Raw genomic sequence first — 21,238 nt, forward strand, 5'->3', positions numbered from 1 at the left:
CTTCTTAGCGAAGGGGCTACTAAGTTTATCGATTCAAGTTAGATTGTTTTGACATAATTCATATTATGATTATATTGAAGGTTCTTCTGCAGCATTGGACTTCTTTCTAAAGTATGTATTGACCTCAAATAAATTCTACGTTTATTTATATATCAACTGCATACTTCACTGTATAGGCTTTGTTTTCACCCCAAGTCTGGCTCTGTGCAGAACTAACTGATCTAAAAGAAGGGCATCGTTTTCAGCATTTAAGAACAAAATAGTTCTGTGATAATTCAAGGGATTGCTTGAATTTGCCACCTTATCCACATGAAATAAATAAGTACAAGTTTGTGGTTTACAGAATCACGTACACGTTCATTAAACTAGCCATACAATGGATAGCCTACAAAATTTGTTTTTCACACAACCCCCAGTTTCTTGCTCCGCCCCTCAAGGATTTGATTGGGTACGCTGCAACTGGATCTGTCAGTGCGCTCAGTCTCATCCGTTTCTCCTGACTTGTAGAAAGCGGCTCTGCTTTGTTAGCTGGTTGGGCAGACTTGAAGAGAGACAGAACCGCATTCATGCACTAGATAATAATAAAAAATGATCATCTGCACGAAAAAAATGGATTATCCCCTCGGACATCAATGTCAACGCGTTCAGAAACAGGTAACACGTTTTCTTGACTTATCTGTACTGCCAGGTATCTTAACACTAACTTCAGAAAATCGGCTAAGCTAGTGATCTTGTCTATGTCTGACATTCATTCATTTGTTCTGCTGTGTAAAACTTGAGGCGGATTTGTTTCCTCAAAATAATTTGATGTGATTGTAAATAATTACTATAAGCCGACCTTAATATAATATTTGATCTTGTTGACTTTTCAAAACTATCCAGCTAACTCTAACGTTTAGAGAAAGGAAGCTCGAGACTAACTCAGCCACTTGGTTAACTAACTTGCTAATCAGCAAGCTAACTAGCTAACGTGTATATATTTTCTTGCTAGCTAGTTAATGGACGTAATGTTAGCTAGCTAAATGACAGTTGCTGAAATTCAAGTTTGATGTGGCAGCTCGCTTGAGAGAGAACAAGCATGTTGCCACCTACCAACGACTTATAGTGTTATTTGAAATGTACATTAGCCCCCATACCCTAGTTTTAGCAAGCTAGCTCGATAGTTTCAAACAGTTCTGAGGTCCAACTTTAGACTGTGACAAAGAGCTTGTTGGGTAGCTTCATGCATTGCTGGCTAGTTCACTAGCTAATTTAAATCAGACTAAACAAAGAAGGGAATCTGTGTGTACGTATTTAGAGGTCGCCTGACAAGATATGTCGAGTCTCATGCAAAAAACGAAAATATTTGCAAGCTACTTATGTGTGGGCAGTCTGCAATAACTGGAACTACCTAGCTAATATTGTTTTGTGCATGCTTATCCTTAACATCGTTCATAAAATTCAGCCTACGCATTGTCTTATTGCAGTAATGACATCATTTCAGGAAACTATGTACTAATGTAGTGTCAGTAAATTTAACACTATCACAGTCTCTCAAATCTCACGGTGGTAACAAAGAATGCAACGAATGATCTGAGATCATAGACAATATGAGTCCGTGGTGGCAGTAATTTGTTTGCATCAAGGAGACTCTCCAATTCGCTCATGTCCCATGCAGCATAAATGTTTATGACTTGTCTTGTATTTCCTTTTTACGTCAAGATTCAGTCCTCTTTGTGTGCAGTGATGCTGGGTGCACTGCCAATCAAAGTTGTTTTTCTCTTCCCTGTGCTGTACTTCTTTTTGCAACCGAAAGGGGGCATTGCATTTAGCGCAACTTGTTTACTGCAATTCAACATAGAAGTGGAACAATGGAGGAATGTGATCAGTGATAATGTCACCGATATACCATGCATTAACTCCTGATCACCAGCTTGTCTTTAAGTTAGCAATGACATACCATTGCCCGGCTATAGTTTAAAATCATAAATGCCATTTATTAATTAATGTCAGATGTGCCTTTGGGCTTGTGAACAGCCTATTATAAGATACTGCTATGAATAGCTCTTGAATTGAGATTAATGTATAAGCCTATGCCCTCAACGATAAAATGTTAAAGAACGAACAATATCTTCTCATGTTTACCAGAACATTTTTCTGTCTCGAGAATTCCTGTTGTAATACTCAGTCTGACGTACTGTGAGAAGCCAACTGTTAATAATGCACCATCTCATTGTTGAGTTTTCTATGAATGTGCAGAGTCAAATAGACAAATAAACTCATGCAAGTATATGAACTTCTCACACTTGCCCAAATTAGATGCCCCCTCCTTCTGACTGTTGCTCCCCTTGGCCCCTTCTGTCAATAACAGTACCATAGATAAATGGCAGACGTTCAAGTGCATTCTTATCACTAGGCATGCACAAATGAACCATTTCCATCACATGCCTTAGTTTAGTTCAGAGAAACCCTTACATCAGATTGAATGCTTTTCTCTTACACATAAAGATACCAGCAAACCATAAGTGAACTGACAAGCAAAGCAAATAAAGTAACCATGATCTCTTGTGTAACTTGTCAGTCCTGCTTTTATTCTTTAGGGTGTGTGTGTACATTTGTCAGTCTGCCTCTCAAGCGATATGCATTGCTGACATGTCACCAAGCTTTGCCTACCGACCCATAGAAAAGAGAAAAAAAGACAATATTTTAGGGCATTTCTGCTTTATTTGGATAGATAGTGAAGAATTACAGGAAATGCAGGGTGGAGAGAGGGGGGGGGGCAGGAAATGCAGGAAATGGTCCAGACTACTCGAACCCAGGCCCCTGCGGTAAGGCCTTAGCCTATGTGGCCCCAGCTTACTTACCTATTTGCTCTGCAAAGCTGGGTTGTGTGTATACCCATTTGTCACCATCTACAGCTTGGGGTAGTGTGTTGTAGTTGTGTGTATGCAGTCCTATCCAGTTCACTCTCCCCTTCCCCTTTGGACTGCAGCTGGTTGTTTTGCACTCCTCCCTGGGTTCAGGTTGCAGAGCCAAAAAAGGGGTCTGGCTGTCCGGCCTCTTGTTTTTCCGGTGAAGAGGGACGGGTGTGTTGGTTATGGCCATCATCAGGAGGAGGACACTAGCGCGTGACAAGGACGGACCCCTTCAGGCCTACTCGGAATGCAGATTGAATATCCCTTGCCTCCTCCTATCCGCCCGTCTGCAGCCCAGCCCCCATGCAGCCCACCTCCTCTCCCCCTCATCCCCTCCCTCACTCTGACACATTTACCCTTGGACACAAACGACTGGCATCATTTCTCGAGTTCTCTTTGTTCTCCTCTGCTGTCTCTGGCCTCTGCAAAGTGCACCTTTCATTTCCTGTCTTTCACACTTCACCATTTGTGGACTGCTGTTTGTTTGTCCTCTTACCAAAGCCTTTCAACGTGTCATCTCCTATTTCCTTTTCTACCCCCTGCCATTCTCGTTTTCTCTTTTGCATAGAAAGCCTGCGTTGTGTTTAGCTTACAATAAACAAATGGCTGCCCCTGTGCAGTGGAGACAAGCAGGGAGGGTGCGTTAGATTGCCAAAGCCTTTGCATCTCAAATGATTGTACCCTCGACATGGGCTGACGAGATGGTTATTTTCTTCAGAGACCAGAGCTAACCTAACAGAGGAGGTTATTTCAAGAAAGGAAGTCATGCTAAATAATTTGATCTTTGTCGACAACATGTTTGTCCGTCAGCAGATTTGGCATAGCACACAGATGGTGTCATTTCTGATGGTTTTGAACAACGTTGGTTCCTGTTTTCACTTTGACTAGTCCTACTTGTTTCTCCTTCTAAAGGAACATGTCCAAACATGTTTTTTGTGTTGTTTTTTTTTAAGAATGACTCTTGATTACAACACACCACAAGGTAAAGATTTGATGCTTTGATGGAGGTTAATCCAGATGAGTGGCACAGAGGCACTTAAGTCCTGGTCTTCAGACCACGCCAGTTTCTAACCTCTTCCTAGTCCACAGTTGGTCCTACAGCCTTATGAGTATTGGGGAGTTGCTGTGGCAGAAATTGACCTGTGACGTCTTAAGCAATCCGTTAACTGGTGACTGATCTGGGGTGAGGTACTGTACTCCTCTGTGTGTCTCTGATGTTTGTCTTTACTGTGGTGGTGCTGCTGCTGCCAGGCTGTTTTTCTGGGTCACAACCAAGGTGGGGTGTGAGGCCTGGTTATCAAGTCCTGCTGAAATGTGATCTATTTACAGGGGAGTGGGGACGGGAGTGTGAACGTTCTGCACAGGAATGGTGAGGGGTTCAAGTACGGTCAGAGCAGTATCGTTCCTCCTTCGTGTTCTGGAAACTCCCTCAGCCGGCTTGTTGGACCTGACGATGAGACACAAGACTTTGTTTTAGGTTATTCCTACATTAGGTCTGTTTGTTTCAGAAAGAAACAAAAATCCCAAGTCGTTTCAAGTGTCAATGGTTCCAGATTGGTTGTGAAATACCCTTGGCCTTTTGTTTGAAAGTTAGAAAAACCACCAGGGTTCTTTGGGACCAAGAAGGCCACAGAGCCCACAAACCCAAGATGTAAATGTGCCAACACATGTAAATATGAATTGAGTGACAGGCACCTGTGCCAAACGTCCCTGAGAGTAGAATTCCCGTGTTCCTTGATAGAGAAATGTAGGTCAGGGTCTTTGCCTGTAACTCTACATCAGAGTCTACTATATCTCTCTACATGGAGGTATGTGGGTGACAAGGAAGAGTTAAGCCACCTACTGGGGGAAAAGGGACACTGTGCTAGATCCAAACAACAGATCCTGTTAGGTAAGAGATTGAGATGAGTAGCCATCCTTGTCACCACATGTGACCCTCTGACATAAGGTTGTACAGTACCGTTGTTATGAGAAGCCCATTTAACACAGCCATCAGAAGAGAGCACCAGCCCCCACCAGCCCCTGTGTGTCTGCCTGCCTGCCTGCCAGCAGCTCTGTGACCCCCCTGGCAGGGAGGTGAGGAGAGCAGCCAGGGCCCCTCTCATATTACAAATGCAGCCGAGTGGTGTCCAAACTCAGGCTTGCGGTGCCAACACCTTTTCCTAGAAGCCATTGAATGAGACGCAATGAAAGAGGGTTGTAATAAATGACTGCTTCTCAGAGCAGAACAGGGAGCCCTCCCTCCTCTCTCTCTCTCTCTCTCTCTCTCTCTCTCTCTCTCTCTCTCTCTCTCTCTCTCTCTCTCTCTCTCTCTCTCTCTCTCTCTCCTCTCTCTCTCTCTCTCTCTCTCTCTCTCTCTCTCTCTCTCTCTCTCTCTCTCTCTCTCTCTCTCTCTCTCTCTCTCTCTCTCTCTCTCCATCTTCCTCTCAACCCCCATATCCCCCCACCTTTCCCCTTCCCATCCCCTCCCTCTCTCTCCCTGGGTCTGTTGCTTTTGGCTATTGGCTTCCCGGTCCACTAAGCCTAGTGTCTGCTTCTTTGGCTGCTGTGTTTGGTCTCCTCCTTCAGGCCAGTGGGCGGTTGGACAGCTTCCCTCAGAGGGGCCTCCAAGTTCTGTAGATCCAACATTTCTTCTTCTCTCAGTTCTTTGTACTCTTGTTTGTCAGCTCACTTCAATTGTATGTGTGCATATGTTGGTAGGACCTCTGGCCTAGTTGTTTCATACTAGTTAGTCACTGTATTATCATGTAGATTTGTGCTTCATCAACCATTGCATTTTATTCAAATGTAACTCACCTCTGACCTGCAGTGTGACAGTGTGAATGCATTTAGCTGTCCTGTAGAGCCTGGGATCCCATAGAGAGCCTGTGTTTGTCAGAGAGAGAGAGTAATGTGAGGAGTGCAGTGCAGCCCAGCCTGTGGCTGTCACAGAGAAGTGACAGTATGTCTTCTCCGGCTCCAGTTAGGAGATTAAACATTTGAAGTGACTCCAAAACAAGTCTTGTGATGCACACGACCGTGCCGTCGGTACCTCACGCCGCTCCACCTCTCTCAGTTTGCCCTCAGCAAAAGCTCCCCCGGGGTTCTGCGTTCCATACCCGTCTGACTGTCCCCCCCCCCCCCCCCCCCCCCCCCCGTCTGCAGGTGTTGAAGGTGAACGTTGAAAAGGAGCGGGCGTCGTTGCTGTACATGAAGGCTCTGGCCAACAGGGGGAGTGTGGATGCTGTGTGGCAGCAGATGGCCTCTCACCCACAGTACCTGGAGAGCTTCCTCAGAACACAGCACTACATCCTGCACATGGACGGACCCCTGCCCCTGCAGTACCGCCACTACATCGCCATCATGGTAGGAGGACTGGACAACACACACACACAGTCAATCACTCAACTTCACTAACTCGCATAATTACTTGCATGCAATGTAAAATGCACGTTTTCCCCACCCGTCCCGTCCTGTAGGCTGCAGCGCGACATCATTGCAGCTACCTGGTGTCCCTGCACTCTGCCCAGTTCCTGAGGGTGGGGGGGGACCCCCAGTGGCTGCAGGGTCTAGAGGCGGCCCCCCCACGCCTGCGACACCTCGACCACATCAACAAAGTGCTGGCCCACCAGCCCTGGCTCACATCCTGCTCTCACATCCAGGTAGAGTCCCAACAGCCCTCCCTAACGCCCTGGAGCCCACCGCCCCTTGGGCACTCAGCCCTGCTGCAGAACATCATCCACTTGTTGTATGAAATGTTGTTTCTGATGATCTATACCAGCTCAGGTGTTGGGGGATGCTTCTCCCCCAGTTGACTGTGTGTGGAGAACAGAGGCTCACTGTGCCATGTGCTGTTGCCCCTGCAGGCCCTGCTGAAGCCGGGGGAGCAGTGCTGGTCTCTGGCTGAGCTGGTGCAGGCCGTGGTGCTCCTGGCCCACTGCCACGCCCTCTGCAGCTTCGTGTTCGGCTCCGGCTCTGACGTGGACCCTGCCCCTCTCCCCCGAGGCTCCAACGGCACGCCGCCGGGCTACTGTCTCTCGGACGCCGCCAACGGAAACGCCAACGTGCCTGCTTCTCTCACGCCGCCCTCAGGGCAGGTCACCCGGCGACGGGTACGTGGTTTTCGCTGACCCAACGTTTTCCTCCTTATTGTGAAGGATTCTTCTTCACGGTTTCCCCCTTATTGTGAAGGGTTCTCCTTCACGGTTTCCCCCTTATTGTGAAGGGTTCTCCTTCACGGTTTCGCATCTTATTGTGAAGGATTCTTCTTCACGTTTTCCTCCCCTTGATAATGGCTGTGTTTTTATTTACTTCCCCATATCCAATCCTCACTGCTCTCTGTGTGTGTTAGCAGTCCCTGGACTCCAGCAGTGAGATGTTGGGTTTGAAAGAGAAGATCCAGAAATCCCAGGAGGAGAAGGAGAGGAGAGAGGAGCGACTCATGCAACCCCAGACACCCCAACAAGCAGGCACGCACGCACACACACACACACCCCACACACAAACATATAAAATGGTGTCATGTGTGAAGCTGGACTAACATGCCTCCTCTACCTTGCTCCTGCCCTCAGATATGGAGGAAGAGGAGGAGTTGTCCTGCTCTGCAGACCCCTCACGCTTCATCACAGACCCAGACTTTGGCTACCAGGAGTTTGCCCGGCGAGAGGAGGACCACTTCCAGGTGTTCAGGGTGCAGGTGAGAGCGGCACATCTGGGACATCCTACTGGGGGGTGTCAGGTGTCCTTGTCAACACAGACTTGTAAATCATCTTGATTTGAAGTGAAGATCCTGTCCTGCATCTAATGTCAGTGGCTCTGTAGATAGTCACAGCATTGACTTTCATACTATGAGCCAGGTCCCAGTCTGCGCTAACTATTGTCTGAAATCACAAACGGCTTTTGTTGACCGAGACTGTTCTATTGCAGACTTAAGTGAACTAGAAGAAAGTCGAGACGCTGTAGACCAGTGATGGAATAACGGTGTTTTTATGGTGTGTGTGGCGTATGCAGGACTATTCGTGGGAGGATCACGGCTTCTCATTGGTCAACCGTCTGTATTCCGACATCGGTCACCTGCTGGATGATCGCTTCCGCAGCGTCACAACGCTTCCCTCGTCCCACGGCCCGGACCTGAAAAGAGCCATCTGGAACTACATCCACTGCATGCTGGGGATTAGGTGAGAAGATGCCAACTCCTGCAGTAACACTGTAACAGCACATCAAACCATTGCTTGCTACTGGATTTCAGGACTATGATTGGTATTGACATTCATTGTCAGGACTATCCATTTGTTTCCATTGTCGCTTTACTTTTAACGTGTACTTTGAACGCACGCAGATATGATGACTATGACTACGGGGAAGTGAATCACCTGCTGGCCAGGGAGCTGAAGCTCTACATCAAAGCTGTGGCCTGCTGCCCTGATGCAACCAAGTCCCCTCTGTGCCCCCTGCCCTGGGCCATGCTCAAACCTTCAGAAAGGGTCCGTATGACATGACCACACCTGAACAGCCTCCATACCCCCACCACACACACACTGCGGCTCTGTCAAAACGATTGTGTACAGCCTACACTTATTGTTGCCTTTTAGATCAGAGACATAGGGGCCGTTGTGTTTTCTAGTTTCAACCCAATCTTCCGTTCATTTCCACTGTCTCTAACGGCCTGCCCTTCTTCCTCCAGATCCATGTGAACCTGCTGATCATGGAGGCCCGGCTGCAGGCGGAGCTGCTCTATGCCCTCAGAGCCATCACACAGTACATGATAGCCTAGGAGCTGGGCTCACACAAGGCCACCATGGCCAGTGGTACAGGAAGACCAAGCTAGGAGGCTAAAGGAGGAGTCCATAGATAGCAGAGAGACACTGTTACCGGAGGGAAGAGGAGCATGCAATACTCTTGTCTAGAAAATGTGCCGTTATTTTGGCTTATTCTCTGTAAAAAGTAACGAAAAAAAAAATTAGAGAATGTATCCGTAAGATGTATTTGTGTGGTGAGTTTCTCACACTGCAGTGAAAGCTCCTTGCCAAAGTCAAAATGCTCCAAACCATCCTACCCTGCTCCTCTCTCTCCTCGGATGACTGCTACGCTTTCATTCTATATTGTCCTCCAAATCCAACATCTCGGCTCAATATTTAACGTGCAATTGTATTATTATCATTATAGATATTATTTTCACTTTTATTAATGTATTGTTTGTCTCCAAACTTTGTTGACTGTGACGAAAGCAGCATCTCTGAAATGTAGCAAGAAGTTAGTTACCTGCGGCCAACATAATACTCCCTTTTGGTTGGTCCATCATTCTTTTCTTCTTTCTCTTGTTTTTGTTGTTTAAAACAAACTGTTCATCCTTTTTTTATTGGGTTGAATGAATGTTTTGGGAGAGATGGCCATAAGATGTTTTGTCCAAGTCAGTGTTGGTTGAAGGTAGGTAGGTAGGTGTGTTCAGACTGTTTCATGTCAGTGCTGAAAGTTCAAGAACAAACACTGCTGTTAGATATCACACAACTATAGTTCCTTTTTAATAAGCACTTTTTAACTTTATATATTTATACAATAGCGCAAGGTAAGCTCAGTGGTAGAGATGCAGACCGACAAAACATTGGTCGAAGCCTTTCTTGTCCACTGTATGGTGTTTGACACAAATGGCTAGAGATGGACTGGCCTCCATTTAGTAAACTTAGTTTCTTATAGTCTCCCCCAGATGTCTAGACAATATGTGTAGTTCTATTGAAGATAATATATCATACAGCTTGACTTTGCCAGGAGCTGAACATGTTTTCAGAGAACAACCCCAGACTGGTTGAACTGAAGTCTCGTCTTGGATGTGTGTGACAGGTCTGTCATTGTCAGGACTATTTCCCCAAACTGATTAAAACTTTAGTATAACATTAACTGGCACAGTTAAGAGTGAGGAATAAGCTCAGACCATTTTCAATCATCTGTTGTACATGAATGTGCTTTAGTGTAGATCAAATGAAAGAATTTCCATTTAAAGATGACCACTAATTTCAACAATCTATAATACAGCAGTGATACATTATGGGATATCATTTGATGGTTGAGTGGTATAATGCCACACACACAAAAAAAGCTACAAGATCTGCACTTTTCCCAAACATCTGAGGTGTAAAATCCCATACACATGTATGATACTATGGTGGATATTTAGAGGGTCGAATGTGATTGGTGGTACATTTAAGATCTGATGCATGCTGAAAGCAGGTCTATGTCAATTTCTTTACTTGGTGAGTTTATATGATCTGATTTCTGGAAGGTGATAACCAAGTATATATTCATGGTACAATTTGCAGATCAGAACAATGTTGGTACTGCAACCTAGAATGTTTTTGTCGTTTTGCCTTTGTTGTTTTTGTCTTTTCTTTTTGTTTTTGTCAACTTTGCCTATAGTACTATGATTGTTCAGTCCCTTTGTTATGTTGCTTTTTGGTTCGCTGCTAAATCCTGCTTGTTGCACTGCATCCTGAACATTTTTGAAAGTCGAGAGAGATTGAAATTACAGGATGGGTAGAGGAAAGAAAGTGCAAATCAACAACTGCAAAGGTGATTTTGCGCAGGTGCCTTTAAGTCAAACCAGAGTAGTGCTGGAGTGGGCCACTCTGAGTACTCTGGGTTTGGTGGATAGTCACTTTTTTGACCTGTTCTGTGGACACTCAAGACTTGGTCGGAACAATCCCAGATGGACAGATGTGAGACAGGCTCTGGCTCCCGATGGATCTGAGCACTTGTCTGAAGCTTTCTGCTCACCAGCCCACGGAACTTACTGAGAGCCACTGACACAAAAGATGGATGTTACAGTTGTTCAATATTTACCACGTAAATGAATGGACAGTAAAATAAACACAAAAAAATTTAAATTGTGAAAACAGCAAAAAAATGTTTTTGAAAATGTGAAAACTTATTTTTTCTATAAAGATGTTCTATCTATCTTTGTCGTTGTCATTTTTATAATGGTTTATTTACAATGGTGACACAGATGGTCAATACAAATGAGTTTAGTACATTTGATAACTAGTTTTTTACCTGTAAATAATAAAGATTTCTTGTTTGAGTATAGTAAATACATGTTTTCAAGGAAACCAATGGTAGTCATTTTACCCAGTCTTAACTAATCAATGGATTGATTCATTGGTACCAGTGGTGGACTTGCTAGCCTATGCAAGATGAGAATTAACAGATGGTGGGGTGATTTGAGCAGGTTTGCAATCATTATTAATTACATCTTGTTGCTCAGCCAAGTCCCCCTGATTCAAAGCCCCACACACATGATATCGTTACTAAGACATGTACATTAGAAATGATGCTGTTGCACTATATAAGACTTTTGAATTATGCAATGGATAGTTTATTAGCACAATATGTGTATATTGTATGTCTTCGTAAAGTAAGAACTTGACAGACTTTTTTCTTAGATTGTTGTTGCAGAAAAATAATCAAAACAGATACATTGCATTATTTGCATACACATCTATATGAGGCAAAAATGTATTCCACAATTATTTTTGTTATGCCTGAGTTTACTGAACCATGATCCAACCACATAACATAAAACCCCACCACGCAACCATGTAACGTGTGCAAACACCATGGTCATTTGAGCGTAGTTAGATATTCATTTTGATATACTAGGACCTAGTAGAAATAGTAACTAGGTCAATTGAACAACGACCTTTCGAGACTTTAATTCAACACGTGTGCCCTCCAGTGGCAAACAGTTAATATTGTGTTTCCTAAAATAATTAATAGCCCGCAAAGCCGTGCATGAGATCAGAGAAAGCACAACTTTCTTGTAATAGTGCATGAAAATATAAATAAGGTGCCCTTTTCCAGAGGAATACTCGCGCATAAACTCTATTAGGCTTTGAATCCCACCTTTAAGTGTCGAAATGAAACGCTTTAAGCGTCGATATAGCGTCTTTATAATAGTGGCTTTTTGACACTGCTAATTTCACTGCTAATTGGCAGGGTCAATTGGTAAAGTATATTAAACGGCACCACAGTCGTTTTTGCAGGATTTCACAGATGCTGGATAACACTATCCAACTATTCACACTTTAATGAAGGTATATGAACATTCGCTTAAGGGTTAAAAATGTGACCGACAAACCCGACCATGCCAGAGATGGTATAATAGGGTTGTGATATAAAAGATGATTCGTTTTCAAAGCGTTGTATCAGTGGTTCAGACTGTGTGTTTCGGCCTGGACTTACTGCAGATTCAGGACGACCAGCAGCGTGTGGGGCAACAGCCCACACCACCGCCATCTGAGATCTTTCTACCATCCACATGGAAAGGAAACCATCGCAACACATCGCAGCGAAACAGTGTTATTTGGGGGGTTTTCAAAAAAAGGAGGGAGGGGGGGTGCCCTGACTAAACCATCCCTTCAACCCTCCACCCACCCTTCCTCCCCATCACCCTTCAATCACCCTTCAATAAGTTGCTCAGACAACAATACAATGTAAACTTAATATCAACTTAATATCAACTCAATATTCAATATTGGGGTTTGTGAACTAACTCTGTAGATGATGTTTAGACAGGCCTTTGATGAACGGTCTTCATATGTATCAGCCAGGCTAACAGTGTGACGGCAATGTGCTTTTTCCCCAAACAAAAAGCTGGGCTCCTTAAGGTGTCCATATCCATACAAGCACACTACCTAGTAGGGGTGGGGAAAAAATCGATTCACATATGAATCTTGATTCAGTCTTCTAGCGATTCACAAATTTAAAAGTGATTTTCTAGTTGTTGTTTTTTTTCTTAAAAAAAAATGTGTAGGCATATATTGAATCGAAATTTGATAAAAATTGTGAATCGACTTGTAACCGAATCGTGACCCCAAGAATCGAATCGTGAGGTACCAAAATATTCCCACCCCTAGTAACCGGCTAAATTTCTAACCATGAAGGTAACAGTCAACTGAACAAGACAACGTTCAATATTCGCTTTTTGATTTCTAGAGCCGTGCATTACTAAGCCATTGGCCAATCTAGATAGATAACTTTATTGATGTCCAGAGGAAAATTCCAATCAGGGTTATGTAAATAGGCCTATTGTGTTCTGAAAGCTTATACAACTAAAAAACATCAGAAAGTCTTAAAATAATGACTGGACCAAGTTAGTTTAACAGATTAGGTTTATTTTGACTGTCCTGAGCTGCGTTCACTGTCATCTCTGGCTGACTTTACAATATGTAAAGTCAGATTAGGGAATACATTTAATTAGAGAATTTTTCAAAAATTAATCAACACATATTCAACTCATATTCAACTCATCAATCCCAGCCCCTCCCACCCAACCAAACAAGAAAAAAAAAAAAAACTGTCCACATACTAAAATACTGTATTAAGTGGGGCAATTTTTATTTTAAAATAAGAAACATAACTAACTGCTACTTTTAATTATAAGAAAATGAGTAGTACAGAAATAGAAGAAAGAAATATAAAGACAGTTATGATTACATAGATTGGGGGAAACAATGTTAACAATTCCATTCCATTTTAGTAGGGTGTGGTGATTCCTGTAGAGTTCAAGGCATGGCCCTACAAATACTGTTTCTGGGTAGTGGAAGGGAAGGGAAGGGGTCCTCCATAACCTGTACTCTTCAAATCACGCACCACTCTGATTTAATCAGACAAGTCACACAGCCACTTCAATCCAACTGATTATAAGAGTCAGAGAACGAAAGCGAATGAGAGAACATCTACAAAAGAGCTGTAGCAAAATAGAAAATCTAATTCTCTGCAAAAGCACAGAAAACTGTGGATCTGGTTTACAAAAGTGGGGAGAATGAAGAAAAAAGATTTCATACCTTATGAGAATACCTGAAAACGACTTGGTATTCCACAATTGGTCATATAAACCTATTCTTTAAGTGACAATGTTTGGGGAAAATAACATATAAAAGAAAATGAGAAGTGTTTATCATACACAACTACTATTGTAACCATTCAAGATATCCTTACACTGCTGTACACAAATTATTCAAGGCCCTGAAAGCTGTTCATACATCAGTTGCATTATGGCCCTCTTAAGGTATGTTGGTTATGACATTAAGCACCATTTTTTTTTGAGAACAGAGTGCTTTATACAAATTCAACTCATGTTTTCCATTTAAAGTAAAAAATATGAGTTAAGATGTCTGACTGTGGGGATGCAATTCTAAATAAAAGTCTGGTAAACACAAACAACACTTTCAATTATAAAAAAAACCTCTGTAATAAACAAATAATTAAATATAAACTTCAGCCTAACACAAACACATTATAATCAAAAAACTACATGAAAATGACATCTGCATCTTGCTACCAAGTTACATGCTATAGTGTTCAATATTGGCAGTTTAACAACCTTAGACAATACTACTGTTATGATATACATGACTACTGAGCTCTTGTTTACTGTTGTGTGAAACAAAATATGAATACCTGTTAATTATAACTCACTCATGTGACTCCAATCCAAGTCTTTGTCACATCATCAGCAAATCAACAGAAAACTAGGGGCTGTTGGTTTCCAGTCTTGTGTTTCACCAGAGAAATGAACTAAAATAAATATTGCTTTTCTCATGATTATCTGATTACTCCAATAAGGAGGTTGCCATTATCTTTCCATTGATATTCTTTTTAATGACCCTGAGAATTAATCAATTTCACATCTTGTCTGAGATGAGAATTCGTCTTTACTGCTTGGCGGACAGAGGGATAAATGTTCTCTGTCGTGTAAGTTCCAAGCACAGGTTATTTTCACTTGGGTGTTTCACTTGGGTTTGACTTGACCATTTTACAACAGTAAAGTCAAAAGAACCAAATGGCAAATCAATTTGGATAACATTTTTGTTATGCTGGTCAAGTATACATGTACTTAGCCTCACCTGCATTTGTTTCATCTCCAATGTTATAAGACAGGCTCTTACGCTTATCTACACTGAAATCATTTTGTCCCAAGCACTCCCCATCTGCCATGCAATTCTTAGTGTTCCTTTGGTTATGTATAAAATCTACATGCATCTCGTCTTTTACAAAAATAAAAGAATATATAGAAAATGACCGTTAAAGATTATCTGAAATTGTTCTTTCCAATGGAGAAAAAAAAAAAAAGGTTTCTGATTAGTAATATATTTATATCATTAACATTTCACTTATAGCCTCCCTCTAAATTGTATATTAAAACTATAGTCAAATATATTCATTTCTTAACGTCTCACACATTGTATTAATTTCATAAAACAACTGTTAGTATTGTATAACAAAGTGTAATCTATGAGACAATCTTCTCACATGAAGCCCCTATATCCCTATATTATGGGGATACAACATACCAAAAAAAACATTAAAAAGCAAAACCCTTCAAGAAGTGATCTTTACAATGTCCTTCAAGATTTTGTCTAGTTCTCCTGATTGATTTTGCATAGCATGTTATGTGTGTTGACACACAGCCATGTATACAGCCGATTCTGATGAAATGATTTAACCTTAATTGGACTCCCTCTCCTTTCACAGCTCTGAGTGAGGGAGCTGCATCTGTAGGAATATAATTTCCAACCTGTGTGCTTTCAGAGACGTACAAAAGCTCTGCAAAGACATCAGATGGCCCATCTGGCAGCGGAGGTATCCTGCTTACTTTCTCATAACACCTTGCCAAAAATGATTTGTTGGCAAATACAATTCCATTTGAATGCCCTTCTGGAAATATTCCAAAATCACATTTCTTCATTATGTTAGTGTAAATGCACATCGGGAGATAAACATTAAACCAAAGTGACCTCTACTCTGCTCATGAGCACACACTCAGTACTGAATGCCAAACTGTAAATGCATTTCATACAATCACCCCATACTGTTGAATCCCTAAATTCTCCTCTAACTAATAACTCGCAGTATGCATATCTTAAATGAGAAGAAAAAACATGCATCTCGTACCAACAAACTAACCATACGCACAGATGGATCAACTTGCGTAAACAAAATTTGAATCACCATGCATTCTTAAATCAAGTCGTTGATGAACTTGAGAAACCCCATCTGCCTATGTCCATGTCACAGTGGGATGCTTAAGGGGAGTAGTCCAGCTGCATTGTACAGTCTCTGGGAACTGCACAGTGGAGTGTAAGTACAAACGTTTCCTGCATAAACACCCACACAGCAGTCTTTTTAAAAAGTATGTTATATTCAAATCTACAATTGTTTACCAACTACAGTTAAACAGAAAACTGGCCATTTCTCCAGATAGTTCCATCTTCCAGACATCATTGGGATGAGAGGGGTACCATATATCAATTCTAAAGCTATTTTGGTGTTATGATAGTTGTAATATTAACTCCAGATATATTGGAGTTGTTAATTGTGCTTTTTCACTCCATCATATCTATCTGTCACACATTTCTGACGAAAAATAATAATTCATTCAAAAAGTGAAAATAGCAAAAAATGTGCTTAAGTGTTACTGAGATCAAGTTTGGGTGCATAGTGTTCCCTCCCTGGCCCTCCACACGTATTGGCACATGACATGGATGAGGTCTGGTTTTGTCTTTAAATCCAAAGGAGATTCAAAAGTACAACTTAAATTTAAAAATAGCTTTGGATCATCAGCCAATCAGGATGAGAGGAGGAAAAATTTACTGGGGCGTGTTTTTTGCTGTGGACGAGGCCGAGTTTGGAATCCTCTCCTGCAATGGAAATGGTCAGAAACTGTTATTTTAAGGTATTCTCATTTACTAATAAACACAAATGAGAAAATGCATATTATTGTGACAGATTATTGGGTCTATAACAAATGTAAAGGTGTTTGTAAAGGACAAGGGAACTATGCAAAGTGTTGAATACAAATGAATCAATTTACCTGGCTAAAACAACGTGGTTCACTGGGGAGTTAGCTAGGCACCCAGTTATGGGCAGAGCTCTGTGTGGTTGCCGGGCCATTGTAGCCCTGTCCGCCTGGCACTATGGGGTCAAAGTTGAAGTCAATGCTTTCTCCATCCATGAGGTCGCTGTTGATGATGTAGTCCACGTCACAATCCAGGTTTTCTGTGAACATATCAATGTCCAAGTCTGTGGGCAGGCGATCCTGGCTGGACAGGAAGTAAGGAGTCCCAAACTGACTCAATCCCTGGAGACCCCCACCAGAGTTGGCTGAGATGCCCCCTCCGTGGTGAAGCCCCACTCCTGGCCCCTGTGTGTGCTGGGCTTTGAGGGCAGAGAGCTGTGAAGATTCATGGGTCATGCCAGACAGGATCATGCCCAGGCCCAGCTGAGAGTGATGGTGATGCTGCTGGTGATGGTGCTGGGACTGCAGCTGAGACTGCAGACCCATGGATGCCACCGTGTTTGGCTCAAGTCCCTTACTCAACAACAACTGGTTCTGCTTGGGCCGACCTCCTACCATGCCTCCCCCCAAACCCATCAGTCCCACCCCACCAGGACTAGGCATCAGCGGGTCTACCTGAGTCATCATGACATCACTAGGAGGTGGAGAATCAGACGTGAGCAGCGCCTCAAGGCTGGAGGGTACATGAGTGCCATAGTGACCAGTCCCACGGGAGCCAGGACTGGGTATTGGATTGAAAAGAGAGTTACCAAAATTTGAGGGCTTAGAGTTATTGCTCCCACACTGTGAGATGGAGGATTGCACCCCAGGCTGGGTGGGGGCCTGGGGGAGGTTGGCTGGCTGCATCTGGCGGAAGGAGGGGAAACTGGAGCCCCGAGGCAGAAGAGTAGCAGCAGAGGGAAGTGGGGTGGGGGGGGCTGGTGGGGCTGTGCTGGGACTAGCACCTCCTTGCTGTGCGGTCATCAGTGTAAGTCCATCTATCAAGTCCAGCTCCTCCATGAGGGTTTCTGTGAGGGTGGGGGGCAGACTGCCTGTGGTGTAGCTCCCTAGAAGGCCCTCCTCTGGCAGGTCATCTTCATCCTCTTGTCCGGGGGCGATTGGGGACAAACGGCCACTCAGAGTGCTGGCATTAGAGCTGGTTCTCGGACGGAAACTGGTCCACATGTCAGAATCGTCAAGGCTGCCACGGGATGATGGGCTGCCCCATTTAGGGAACTGCTGGGAGGAGCTGGGACTATCGGCGCCCCCAGACCCTGTGCCTCCATCCCCCTGCAAGGCCCCACTGTGCCCCCCTAGCCCTGCTGCCACTGCCTGCTTCTTGGTCTGCTTGGCCCTCATTCGACTCTTTAGCAGTTTGCTGCTGTTGTCCATGGAGGCGGCTCGGCGGCGGGGAGCTTTTCCAGTCTTACCCCCCTCTGGGTTGAGCATCCACCAAGAGCTTTTGCCTGTGGACTCATTATGCACCCTCAAAAACTTGTTGTGGAGTGATAAATTGTGCCGAATTGAATTCTAAATCGATAGAAGGGATCAATAGGAAAGAGAGAAAAATGTACAAATGTATTTAGTTTAAATAGCAAGGTGGTAACATTGAATAATATGTGCAAACGGTGCAAATATGTAACGAATTTTAAGAATTATTTGGTTATTTTACCTTCCATCCTGCAGAGCTGTTGCTGTCTCCTTTATCTTTGAAGTAAGGCACAGTTTTCACCATCCAATCATAGATCTGCGCCAAGGTAAGGCGCTTTTCAGGCGAGTTCTCAATTGCCTGACTGATCAGATCAGCATAAGACTGATTCCCCCATGCATTCCGACGTGATGATCCCTTTCTAGGTGTCGCCCCACCCCCTCCAGCTAAGACTCCTCCCTCAGACACTGTGACTTTCTCAGGCTCGGATGTGATTTGCTGAGGCTCCTGCTTATCTTCGTCAGCAGGCGGGGTTCCAGCAGCCGATTCAGTACCGTCTGCCCCCTCCGATTTGACAGCTGAGATGTCGGGTCTCGGGAGCGGCCATGTGCACGACCTAGGTCTGCTCTGCGGCTCAAAATCTGGGTCAATCGGGGGTACTGATGATTCTTCCATTGTGATGTTTAGGTCAAGAATTTTCTCCTTGAAGAGCAGTTGTATTTCCGAAGTGGCAACAATAAATAAAGTACCACAAAGGTACAACTGGAAAATCTGGTTATGCGGTAGATAATAAAATAAAATAATATTAAAATTAAGACCAAAAAGTGTCTAAAGTGAGGTGACCAGGGCACGTGCTTCAGCACAAGCCTGGTTGAGCACGTGGGCCAATTTCATAACAAATTAAGACTCAGATTGCAACTTCACATTGGTCTAATTTTGTTTCTAAATATAGATGTTTTTCAATACATACAGATTTCATTTGTTGCTAAATAACACAGTCTGAAGTCTACTATTGGGGGAGAAGATGGACTCAATAATCTGGATACACCAATAGCTTCAGTTAATCCTGAGATTGGAGATTAGGGGACCCAAATAATCTCCTTAATAGTAACTATCATAAACCTTCCGATTTACATAGAGCAAGTACATAGAGAGCCAGAATGTGGGTTCCTTTGTTTAAAAAAGAACAAAGGGAGCAGAACATGCATGCACATCTAAACATCAGGATTGAAAATTGCAATGAATGACCAACCCATCTGATGCTCCACTGACTATAATAATGGCAAAGCGTTTCTGAGGAGCGCTATTATGAGTTAATAACATAACACGTTTTTGTTTAACTTTGTCACGTTACAAATTAAAGAGAAATATCTGGTAATTGGGATCATAAAAGGCAACTAAATGCTAGATATAAATGGTGGTTATTCAGCAATGAATATCAAATAAATGGCTGGATAAACGTTTCAGACCATTGTTCAAAAGTTCTCTCAAACCATCTAGACATCTCAACAAAGTTTAGATAAAAACCAAACAAATTTGGATTACTACAGTGGGTCACTTCAAAAAAAGAGTGATTTACATGGCTTCAGTCTTACCCTGTAAACAACGTGCAGTCTCGCTTCTGCGCACGAAGACCTCCCGCTTCTTAAAATAATCGAGTTAACACTAACGTTACCTAATTCATTCAAATTAAAACATCTACGTTAAAACACCTGAGCAATAGAATAAAGAATTAAGATTTCACATGTACAATTATTAAATGATTATCGATGCAATGCTTTAGGAACTGCTCAAATGTGTCGAAACAGTAGCCTAACAACAGGCTTTTAGACCCCTGTGTTTCACTTTACTATTTAGTCAACAAATATGGCAAGAGTTAACACTTCTGTAACGGTTTGATCATGCGGATATATTATAAAAGCAAAAGAGAAATAATAGATGAGAAGTCTGTTTTACTGATTCAGGTTTGTACGCTCCTCCACATTGTGGGCAAGCGCGTGTCACCATCTGCCATGTTTCTCGACACGCCGCAGCGGCAGCACACGATGCTCGCACTTTCCAAATGTAGCTGATTTGTATCAGTTCTCCTTGTTCCGTAAAAACTATATATAAAGCAAAAGGCGTAGTCCACAAACTCTTTAAATCCACTCGCGAACACCTCAGGAACTCCCCGACGTAGTTTTGAAATAGCGTGATAGCCGAGCTGGCTAACTCCAGTTATTTCGGAGTTTAAAATCCTTTAAAAAGTCGTAAAAACGGTTAAAATCCCCTCTTTCCAACATCCGAGAGATTAAATAATATGTTTTATCTGAGTTATAGATAATGTAAATGTCCAAATATTAATTAACAGTAGATCTTTTTTGTTTTGTTTTGCTTTGTTTTGACTCGAGGCGAAGACTCCCTTCTGACGTCTGTTTACCACTGCCAGACGACACACTCTGCGCTTGCGTATGGAGGAATGCTGGGAATTGAAGTCAGACATGATGTGATAAGTGCAACACAAGGTTTTAATACTGTACAGCACAAACAATACACAATACACAAACAATTTACGGACTCAGGCAAGATTTACAGTGCTTAGGTGATAATCTGCATTATGATTACGTAATAGTGTCCTAAGTGTTCAAAGCTACACATTTCTGTTCCCTTGCTGGTGGAAGTCCAATGCAATCCTTTTCTTCTTTTTGCCTGTCTGAGAAAAGGAAAGTGGATGTCACAAACGACAGACTGAACATTCTGTGGTAGATGGGTCTCGTCTAATAAATTAGATTAATGACACCTTTAATTCCGTTATGAATTCTGAATGGCTTTCTTTATCATCATGTATATTCCCATTGTAGATATTTGTATAAAATATATAACTTTTTCATCATCCACCATAGGACATTTTCCACTGATTATTTGTTTGGGTGACATGTCAGTTTAACCCTAAATCTAAAAGATAATGTACTACGATACTAACACTCAAATATTAATGTGTTGTAATTTGTTCATTTTAAGTATTAATAAGATCAAGTAATCAAAACTACACACAAAACTTTATTCTAATGTTTTGTTTCAAGTAGGCTAACCTAACTGGACAATGCACACTTGTTTTGCTACGATGAA

The 21,238-nt window shown here is 42.7% G+C and overlaps 2 protein-coding genes across 4 annotated transcripts; one reads left to right on the forward strand and one right to left on the reverse strand.

The window, feature by feature from the left end:
* The first annotated feature begins 472 nt into the window (after positions 1-472).
* Positions 473-10,820, forward strand: sesn4 (sestrin 4). Of its 2 annotated transcripts, none has more exons than XM_047021087.1 (9): positions 473-654; positions 6,039-6,239; positions 6,353-6,535; positions 6,740-6,985; positions 7,225-7,342; positions 7,445-7,569; positions 7,884-8,050; positions 8,212-8,356; positions 8,557-10,820. In XM_047021087.1, the coding sequence occupies exons 1-9, from the start codon at positions 589-591 to the stop codon at positions 8,644-8,646; spliced, it is 1,341 nt and encodes a 446-aa protein (XP_046877043.1). In that variant the 5' UTR covers positions 473-588; the 3' UTR covers positions 8,647-10,820. The 2 variants fall into 2 exon arrangements, with proteins under 2 accessions (XP_046877043.1, XP_046877053.1); XM_047021097.1 differs by having other exon boundaries at positions 7,228-7,342.
* Positions 10,821-13,015: 2,195 nt separating this feature from the next.
* foxo4 (forkhead box O4) lies at positions 13,016-20,575 on the reverse strand. Of its 2 annotated transcripts, XM_047018726.1 has the most exons (4): positions 19,726-20,575; positions 18,374-18,901; positions 16,738-18,231; positions 13,016-16,564 (listed from the first exon to the last, which is right to left on the reverse strand). In XM_047018726.1, the coding sequence occupies exons 2-3, from the start codon at positions 18,803-18,805 to the stop codon at positions 16,768-16,770; spliced, it is 1,896 nt and encodes a 631-aa protein (XP_046874682.1). In that variant the 5' UTR covers positions 18,806-18,901; positions 19,726-20,575; the 3' UTR covers positions 13,016-16,564; positions 16,738-16,767. The 2 variants fall into 2 exon arrangements, with proteins under 2 accessions (XP_046874682.1, XP_046874673.1); XM_047018717.1 differs by having other exon boundaries at positions 18,374-20,575.
* Positions 20,576-21,238: the final 663 nt, after the last annotated feature.

This window comes from Hypomesus transpacificus, chromosome 1 (genome assembly GCF_021917145.1).
Source record: "Hypomesus transpacificus isolate Combined female chromosome 1, fHypTra1, whole genome shotgun sequence".
In the NCBI taxonomy this organism is placed as follows: domain Eukaryota; kingdom Metazoa; phylum Chordata; class Actinopteri; order Osmeriformes; family Osmeridae; genus Hypomesus; species Hypomesus transpacificus.